Source organism: Pteropus alecto, unplaced genomic scaffold (genome assembly GCF_000325575.1).
Source record: "Pteropus alecto unplaced genomic scaffold, ASM32557v1 scaffold88, whole genome shotgun sequence".
Taxonomy (NCBI): Eukaryota; Metazoa; Chordata; class Mammalia; order Chiroptera; family Pteropodidae; genus Pteropus; species Pteropus alecto.
The window spans coordinates 8,779,632-8,789,870 of record NW_006494611.1 but is presented as its reverse complement, the minus strand read 5'-3'; the positions used below and the strand labels follow the sequence as shown (position 1 = coordinate 8,789,870).

At 37.5% G+C, this 10,239-nt stretch overlaps 1 protein-coding gene across 2 annotated transcripts in view; it reads left to right on the top strand.

The window, feature by feature from the left end:
- Window positions 1-6,892, top strand: part of SLF2 (SMC5-SMC6 complex localization factor 2) — a 36,394-nt gene extending 29,502 nt beyond the window's left edge. For both annotated transcript variants that reach the window (XM_006925872.3, XM_006925873.3), the window contains exons 19-20: window positions 1,724-1,792; window positions 3,598-6,892. In XM_006925872.3, coding sequence (XP_006925934.1) covers window positions 1,724-1,792; window positions 3,598-3,633 — 105 coding nt within the window. In that variant the 3' untranslated portion in view covers window positions 3,634-6,892. The remainder of the gene's footprint in view (window positions 1-1,723; window positions 1,793-3,597) is intronic.
- The last annotated feature ends 3,347 nt before the right edge of the window (window positions 6,893-10,239 follow it).

Here is a 10,239-nt window from a genome sequence, read left to right as displayed (position 1 = left end):
GAAACTTATGTACAAATTAAGACCTTTATGCTTAAGTTAGCTTCAAGGATTAAAACATTGTTTAAATAGATATTTAAGTTTTAAAATAGTGGTTATAAAATCTTGTGATAGTTGAAAACTTGTTTTGTTCATAAAGAAATAGGCTAGGTGTTATTTGAATATTCCATTAGAGAGTTTGTTAAAGGAAGGTCTCCTCAAATCTCTTGAGTTTTGCATCACCCAGTCTGAGCTCTAGGGTGGAAGTGATTTCAGCAGTAAGCTTGCTAAGTTTTTTTTCTTAAAGGTTTAGTATATTCAAAGACAGTAGAAAATATGAGTATATGAGTATAGAGTTAGGAAAGCAACTTTAGTATTAATAAAATGACTTGGCAGTTTTTCCTGAAACACTAAGTTAAACAACACTTTTTTAAGTTTTTTCTAAGGATTTTTTATTCCAAATCATATTTTAGCTTTTGTAATGTAAAGCTGATTCTTTTTGCCCTTGCGTTTGGATAGTCATTGAATGTGAAGTTTCAACTTTATAACTTTATCTTACATTAATTAGCTATAAAGGTCAAGTCATTTCAACAATGCCTATTTGGACTTAGTATCTGAATATTAGTAGATTTAAGTTAAATACAAGAATGAGCAACTAATGAAGTTGTATCAGATTGCAGATTTTCAGATACATGTAGCAGCTAGCTCTTTGCCTCAGAGGGGAAACCATAGTTTCAGAAGCACATTCTTTTGAACACTAACTAGAGTTACTGGTCCATAGAACTTGGTGGTAGTGGCTCCTGCTGACAGACATGCTAAAAGGGGACCACCCAAGGTTTTTGTTTCCTAAAGCCAAGGTTAGGACATAGATTGGTGCCAGGGCTGCTCTTACTTAGAGTGGAGAGTGACATAGAGGTCTCTGGAAATTGCTTCGGGGGATGGTCCTGCAGAAATAGATGAGTCGCATTCCCCTTCACAAGCCCCTAGTAAAAAATAAAAAGGTGGTGATTGTTTTGAAGAAACTGAATCTGCTGAACTCTAAATGGAGAAAAAAGCAGACCTTGCAATTTACTGCATAAACTTAAAGTAGCTATAAAATTCCTGACTTGCTTAAGACATTTTTCTCAAGCAGTTGCATTTGAGAGCTAATTGAGAATCTCTAGAGTGGTAGGAAAATTTGAGTTTCATACAAAGACTTGTTAAACCTCCAAATGTAAGAAGATACCAAGTATTTAAAGAAGATTCATACTACTTTGGAAAAACCTAGAGAGGTGTAACAGGGAATTTCAGATGTTCTGGAACAAATGGCAACCTTCTTTGTGGCCTTGAGTCTTTCAAATAGAAGCTGGGACGGCAGGGAACGACCTAAGCTGTGGGCCCTAAAGCAAAGCCTTCCTTTTAGCTTCTCTGTCAGGGTGATCAAAAGCCAGCAAGTTGAAAATGTAGGTGTCTTGGAAGGCAGGAAATATTTTTTGGGTGATCTTTAGTAACTAATGGGAAAATTGAGTCCTAAGCACTCAGTATTTCAGACCATGGTGATGAAGAAAAAATCTTACTAATCACTAATTTTAAAGCCCCTCCAGAAGATGAGTTCAAGTTTATTTTCTTTTTTCTTGACAAAAATCAAATTGAGTTGTTGGGTATGGACCTGTCACAGTTGTCAAATCTTTTGTATCAAGCATTAAATTGATTTTAAAGGTGAGGATGTTTTGATCTGATCCTTTTTCCCTTTTATGATATTTTTAAGGTAAAAGACTTGGTTGCCAGGATACATGGAAAATGGCAAGAAATAATCCAGAACTGTCGGCCGACTCAGGTGTCATTTTATTAAACATTTTTATTTATTCTTAATAATTTTGCTAAATGGTATTTCTTCATACTGTGAAAAAAATATAACAGAGGACTTGCTTCTAGGTATCTTAAGATAAACTGAAAACTCCAATACAATAGTTTATATATTTTTTTTAGTTTTTGTTTGCTTTATATTCATTAATTTATTTTAAGAAGTGGCTGAGCCCATTTTTAAATGCTAAATTGCATCAAATAGAGGTTATCTCATGAGGAGCATTTTTCTTAACAGCTTAGTCGAGATAAAATTCACATATCATACATTTCACCCACTTAAAGTGTACAGTGGTTTTAACTTTTTTGTCACTCCAAAAAAAAAAATCCCATTAGTATTAGTAGTCATTCTCCATTACCCAAGCTCCTGCATTCCCATCCCCAGTCCCCCAGGTTTTCAGCAACTAAAGACTTTTTGTCGTATAAATTTGCCTGTTCTTTACGTTTTCATGTAGACGAAGTCATATACTATATGGTCTCTTATGACTGGCTTTCTTTCACATAACAATGTTAAATGAATCCATATTGTAGCGTGTGTGTCTTTTCTATTGGGAAATAATATTCCATTATATGGATAGGTCACATTTTATTTTCCACTTATTAGATGGACATTTGAGTTGTTTCTATGTCCTGGCTATTAAAAATAATGCTTCCATGAACATTTGTGTACAGGTTTTTGTATGAACGTATGTTTTCAAATGAAAACATGTTGGGCATATACCTGGGAGTAGAATTGCTGGGTCATATGGTAACTATGTCAGATGTTTTGAGGAACTGCCAGACTGCTGAAGTGGCTGCACTGTTTTATATTCCCACTAGAATGTATGAGGTTTCTAATTTCTCTACATTCTTGCCAACACTTGTTATCTGTCTTTTTAACTAAAGCTATAGTAAGGAGTTGGAAGTGGAATCTCACTGTGGTTTCAGTTTGCATGTCCCTAGTAACTAATGATGTTGTATTAATTTATATTGCATTTTCCTAATGACTAATAAGCATTTTTCTTGTGCTTACCAGCCATTCATATAGTTTCTTTAGAGAAATGTTTATTCAGATCCTTTGCCCATTTTTTAATTGGGTTTTTGTGTTTTTATTATTGTATTGTAAGAATTCTCTATATGTTTTAAATACAAGTCCCTTATTAAGTATATAATTTGCAAATATTTTCTCCCATTCTGTGTGTTGTCTTTTTATTGTCTTGATGGCATCATATGTAGAACAAGTTTTTAATCGTGATTAAGTCCAGTTTTATCTTTTTTTTTCTTTTATCACGTAGGCTTTTGGTGTTACATCCAAGGAAACTTTGCTTAAGAGGGGCATTGTTTAAATACCTACTATTAAGTCTGCTATCCTGCTTGTTTACAAATGAACTGAGAAGTCTTTGAGAAATCTTAAGCTACTGTTATTTTGTTGTTCGTAACCTCAGTAGACTTCCTTTTAGGCTGGCCATCTTTGCTGATGTGGCATTAAAACAAAATCAATTTAAAACCAAAACTTAATCAGCTTATCATTTTACTTAATTTTCTTAAATATAACCCTCTACTTGTGTGTGTTTGGTGAGGAGAAATTGTCTTGTACTTATTTTATACTTTTAATTGTGAGACCACAAAATGGAAACTCGAATCTGTTACCATAAAATTTCAGAGAAATATACAATATAAAGATTTTATTACTTTAGTTGTCAAAGCCTATTTTCTTAGAAAAATAATTAGAAGTTTTATAAAAGTTAATTCATAATCTGCTTTTCCTTTATCCTCTTTTTCCCTCCTTCCTTTTTCTAGGGGCAGCTTCATGACTTCTGGGTACCAGATTCTTAACAGGAATTGCAGCAGCAAAAATATGAACCAAGAGAAATTTAATAAGAGCCTTTTCTAGAGGAATTGAAAGGAATACTACAAAACCCAGTGGAATGCTAAGAAAATGTGCAGCACATGTATCACTTGAGTATCTAGTATGAAGCTGGTAATGAAGAAATTGCCATTTCTGAAGCAGATATGAAACATAATCTGCTTAATTAAGGCAATTGGCCTTTTAGAAGAACAAAATCCTATAATGGGGGGAGGAGTAGAAGCAGCTGATAGTTGCATGGCTAACCTGCCCCTATTAACTCCTCTGTTAAATTTTAAGCCAGTTGGTTTTTTTGGTTTATGTGTGTGTGTGGTTTTCAGGGGGTTTTCATTTTGGGGTTTTGTTTTGTTTCTGTTTTTGTATTTGTGGCACTTGGATAATCACAGGAAATATGTAAGAAAGGGTTTGTACCAACTTGAGTTGGACATGGAAACTAAGACCAAGTTCCAGTTGGGTTTAATTTTCCCTTTTGGTTATTTTAAGACTCGAAGGGAAAGCTTACAACTGAGTTCAGTAACAAAAAGGGAAAATTTCTTCTGTAACTCCTATAAACCACAGAGAGGTTTCAATCTCTACATTTTCTTTCACAGTTCAAGGTTATAAATCTGTTAGGTTTTTAAAATACATTTAAACAGTTGAGAAACAAGTTTGGTATATTGTCAGACCCCCTTAAGGAGAAGAGGTTAAGCTATGATATAGTGGCTCTGTTTTATGCCAAAATATTAATATGCAGTTTGTTTTTTTAAATACTGGTTAAATATTAGAATCTTGGCTAAATCTTGGAATTCTGGCCCCTTGATAGCCATATTACAGAAGCCTGTATTGTAAAAGCTTAAAGATCTGGACAAGTAAGTTTCCAGTAACCTTGGCAGAGACCTGGATGGTGTTTGTTCTTTAGGACACTGCACGCATGTGTATGTGTGTGTGCTTATATTTTAAAGTTGTTGCACTTGAAAACCACAGCTGCTCTAAATTCTTAAACACTGGAAAGCCACCCTTTGGTTTAAGTGGTGGAAGGTTAGTAGAAGTGCACATGCTGGTCTTAGCCCAAGGGCCCTTTGAAGACTTTGATAGTAATAGACTCTTACTAACTGAAAATTTCTTTTGTTGACTGAATGTCTCTTTTAGGAGGGTGTGTCTCTTAAGAGAATACCAACTTTTTTCCTTTCTTTTAATATTGACTTGGATGACATTGCTGTCCTGAGCACTCTAAGGTCTCCAGTTGTGGGGAGAAAGATAATGGAGGAGAACGGAATTGGACTTGATGTTTGTAGTTTGAGAGGGGAGAAAATAAATTTTGAAAAATAGCTTGCTACCTCTAAATTGAGGCTTAGGAGTAAAAACCATTTAATCCTAAATTTATCATTTAAAATCTCATCAGTAACTTTTGAGCCCATGTCAAGCATTGAGCAGTTAGAGATTTTATAGGAAAAACTAAGTAAATCCAGTTCCTAAGAACCCTGGCTGAATGAGGCTGTAAGAGTCAGACCAACAAAAGTTTTATTCTGTGTTGAGTTTACTGGTAAGAGTATTATTATCTTGATACTACCTCTCAAGGGTATTGTTAGAAAATGCCACTTATGGTTAATGAGATAGATACAAAGAGTTATATTTGACAGAAGCTTGAAACTCTAGCATCTATCTGCCCAACAATGGGGGCTTTCACGCTCTGTAATTTAATGCTTTGTAGATACATTATTTGTGCGTAATTTTATAAGTGTTCATATTTTTCTCATTTTGCATTGTGTAAAGTGTACAAAATCTCAAAGTATAAAATACTGCTTATATTGCTTGTAATTACAGTGTGTAAATATTTTCTAATCGTGTACATTGATGGGGGGACAAGTGGGTTATTCAGGTTTTTTTTTAAGTGACCTTTTTGTATTGCGGTTTCAACAGATAACTGCCCATCAAATTTAAAACCACTTTGATAACATTTTTATTTAACAGTTCCAGTAAGGAAAGTCTCTATTTTTAATTATCTTTCTCCATTAGAGAAAAATACTTCATCTGTCCCTTTAAAATAAATGGCCAAACATCCATTTGGGCCCTTGTATTTATGACACTGGTAGATGTCTTTAGTCTCCAGGTCATATTCCAGTCAGTATTTGCATTTGGGTTCTCATAAAAATTTTGTGATTCTCTTTTGGTACAAGTATTCTATGGTTTTTCTCCCAAATCAAGTATTATCCTCCCTGTTGAGTCCCCATGCTTTGTCTCCCTCCTGCTGTTGTTGCCCACCCAGTGAATGGGATGGTAGTAGGGGAGAAATCTTCATTGCACAGAGAATGTCAGGCCACTTTTTGGACTTGACATACAAAGCTTGCACTGAGTGGTGGTGTGTTTGGCAGTGTTACTGTGCCAAAAATCACCTTGTCTTATTTTCTGGATATGTATGTCAAACTTATTACCCTTATTGCAAGCTGAAAATTAAGGTACTCGTGTTTATGCTTTTGTGTGTAACTGTTTGCCTTTTCTAAACTGCTTTTCTTGTTATCCAAAAATATAATTCTATTAGTTATACCATGTTAAGTGAAGAGGCTCTCCATGCACAAAATGCATCTATGTAGCAGTAAAGTAACAGCATTTGTACATTTTCTGTCTATCTCCTGATGGCAGTAGTGCCTTTGTCACCTTTTGGAAGGTTGGCATTTTGTTTTTGTTTTCAGGTACAAGTAATAGCTTGCTTTTGACTTCACAAAAATCTCCCCAGATGTAAAAGATAGGAAATGGAGTGTTGTCATCCAGGCTCAGTTGGAGCATTTGCATTTTTATGTCTGTCAAAATAAGTGTAGTTGGTGGGGACTGGCCAGTAATAATGTATGGAGTCTTTAAACCAAGAATAATTTTTAAATTTAAAAAAAGTAAAAATTTAAGAGGTGACCCATTAACAAATGACTGAGTTGGAGAATTAGGGAAGGACTGTCCTGATTTGTCTCTAAGGAGGCAAGGTTAGGGTACAGGTGGCTAGGCATGTAGAGCATGATCTGTGGTTGTTATTTCTTATGCATTAACAATGTTGGTGCACCTCATTATCTGTGCATTTGTTTTCCCTGGGCAGTCTTGTCAGCCAGATAATCCACCAGCTCTTAGGCAGTTTACAAATAAATGCAGATTTCCTTTTTTTTTCCTTTTTTTTTTTTTTTTTTTTAAGATTTTATACTACATCTTGTTTTAAAGTCCTATGAATGTATGTGTGTTATTAAAATGGCTTTTTCTCAGTTTGAACATGTGTTTGGTAATATTTGTTTGGGAGTGGGGATGGTAAAGTATCTGGAATGTCTTGTTTCTTCCCCTGCACCATCCCCTGGTTTTTAAATGGATTTCTTCCTTTCTTCCTTTTGCTTTGGATTCTCCAGTCAGTTTTTTAGCTTGATGTCTCCTGTTTCTGGAATACATAAAGCTGTAGTGATACATAGTTCACTTTTATATAACCCAGTTAATAATTTGCTATATACTTTGCAGTCAGGAATTCAGTTATCTCATTCTTACATTACCTCATTCACTTTGTTCATTCAGCAACTATTGAGTACTTACTATTGCTAGGCATTCTTTGTAGGATTCAGTGGTGAACAACACACGCAGCTGTCATGAATCTTACCTTCTGGTATTCAGGTGAAAATACTTTCTGTTATTGGGCAAAGGACTAGAAAAGAATATCCTTGGCCTGGCCCCCTTGTTCTAGAGCCCAGGGCAAAGAAAGGAGAAGCCAGACAATGCAGAAGCAGGGCTCAGGATCACCAACCTGCCAAGCAGATACAGCTTTAGATATGCCAGCTGGGGGAGACATAGGTTGACACCTTCTCACAGAAGCAATTCTTAGCTCATAGAAGGGCCTAGGCGTGGTTACCAGAACCCTCAAGTTCCAGAACCATGCCAGTATACTAGTTAGGAGAAGACCGTCTATGAGCATTTTTCTCTGACGAGTGGGGGAGTGACAGCCCAGGCTAAAGCAGAGACATTGCCTAATAACTTAGTGGGAGGCAGGCAGCATAGCCTTGTACAAGTTAAGGGCCTTGACTTTACTCTTAGTCCTGACCTCAGATCTCAGATTCACCACATCAGCCATTAGATTTGGGCAAGTTACTGAGCCTTAGTTTTCTTCGTGTTAAAAGGAATAATGTGTCTACTTGAGTTTGTGAGGACTAAATGAGCTAATGCATGAAAAATGCTTAGCAAGTGCCTGGCATATAGAACTCCAAATGCTAGCTGTTATTTAGCTCTAATTTGAGGCTCTTCTCAGATGACAATTAAAATTGATCTTAAGGCATTTGGAGTTCACTGATACCTGAGCAAACTGTCTCCTAAAATTGTAGTGTATGTGTGCTTTATTCCAACAGCACCAGAGGCTTCTCTGTCCAGCTCTTGTCTGCTGGTAAAATAAGTTGGTGGCTTTAAAAAAAAAAAAAAAAAGCATGCTAAAGCTGAGAAAGGGGTGGTGGGTGGTGATTTTCCAACATTTGTGGACATATCCTAACACACCCTTTTCCTTGCTAACCATTCCCTAGGCTGCAGTCAAGAGAGGGCAAACCAGAAGGCCCAGCTTTGGGTCTGATACCAAGACGACTGGCTGGGAGGAAAACTTAACAGGCAAAACAGGCTTCTGAGGCACAGTGGAACAGTGAGACTACAGCATTGTTGTCAGTCCCTACTGAAGAAGCACTTCAGCTGTTAATGTGGCCAAAATAAAGATGATACCACCTAAAGGGAGAGTGCTGGGCAAACCAGAGGTGGAGATGGCAAAGCAGGAACAGAAATGCCTCAGTGAACAGGAAGCAGGACAACTTGACTAGACCAGAGTTCTTTTGCCTCAGGGAACCTCTGCTCAAGTTTCAGGAGTTCATGCCTACCCCCTTCACCTAGGATCCCTACTACAGTAGGTAACTGCTCTGTGCAAAGCCTGGAGCCAAACGCTGGTGTGTAGATGGCTGAGGACAACCAGCATTGCCCTCAGCCACTTTGCTACAACATTTGGGGAAAATAGCCTGGCAAAAACAAAACCTCCATTTGTGTTCTGTTTGTGAAGTACACCAGAAGGTTTTCAAATGGGATCCTCTCATAGCAACCCTGTGAAGCAGCCGAGGTAGTGATTTTAAGGATGAGTAGCAACCTCGAAGAAGGATCTGCCTGTGTCCCAGGACACAAATTCATGGCTAAGGATTAATTTCTTAGTTTGATTTCAAGTCCCTTCCACTGTCAGTATATTTTATTCATATTTTATCAGCTTGATTTACAAAAAAATACCAAAGGGCCTTCCTTAGAAAGTTCCATTAATTGCCATCACATCTGATCATTTTTTTAGGTTCAGAGATTGAAGTGGGAGAACAGTAGAGAGAAATGTGGTCAGAATCTACATATCAGAGGTACTGAAGTAACTGCCCATTACAGTTTAGCAAGTGCCATACTGGAACTCAGCATCGTGAGTTACATATTTTATTCATTTGAAAATGTATGACCTCTGAGTCTGCCGTCAAAGTACCTTAGAAGAGAAAGGCTTGCCTCGTAGAGTGTAGGTGAGTAGGATGCTGAACCTACCACCAAATCACTTTGGCCTACTTGCCACCTCCAGTGGTATCCAAAGTCAGCACTGTGAGTTCTGTGAGAACATGAAGAACTCTCTGTCCCTTTGCCCACTGGTCCCCCCTGCAATTTAACTTCTCTCCTATCTGATACTTTAGGTCTAATAGTCTTCCTGCCCATCCTCCACTGTCACCCCCAACCCACTTTGCCACAAGGACTGCACATTAAATTTTTTTAGCCATGCCTTTCTCAGTCTTCCCAGATTAGACTTCCTTACCAATTCATCAGCTTTCAGGATTTTCTTGTGTGGTCTTGTCCAAACTACTTACTAACGTTTCTATTTCTCACTAGGATCTGTTCCATCTCATCAAATCAAATTCATCCTTCTCATGCCCTTTCTCTCTGCCTACTCTCCCAACGCAAACCTGTATGTTTTCACCTTTGCTCTACTAACACCCCTTTGGGCTTACCCTGCTTGCCTCTTCTCAGGCTTTTCTAGTCCTGATTGTCCTCTCTGTAAACACAAGAATAATTTCAAGGCAAATTATTTAACCTCTTAGAGTCTGTTTTCCCATCTATAAAATGAGGCTGTTAGTGCCTCAGAATGAGGTTACAATTTTAAAAAATGAAGCTGAGCATTCTGCAAATGTGTATGTACACTTTAAGCATTTCTCCCCAGCTACCTCCCCTCCACATACACATCCTATTTGCAGAATGCTGGGGGAGGTAGAAGTGCGATGTGGGCCCTGCTGTCTAGCAGTCTGCTGTCACACACAGCAGCCCAAACTACGAGATTGTATATGATGAAGTGCCAAACTGAGCTTTGAGGAATTCAGAAAAGAAGGATGATCTGTCTTTCCCAAGGCATCTTCAGTTAAATAATGATAGAGCCACTTGAATCTTGTTCAAACTCTCTCAGGCCAGTGTTCATTTGCTTGTTCCCCTACTCTCTATCTCTCCAGAGCATAGGCTCCTAGGCACATGGAAGAGTCACTTACCTATGTTCCTGTGGCCCTCATCGTTTTGGTCCTGCTCTTGGGCCCATAGCAATACTG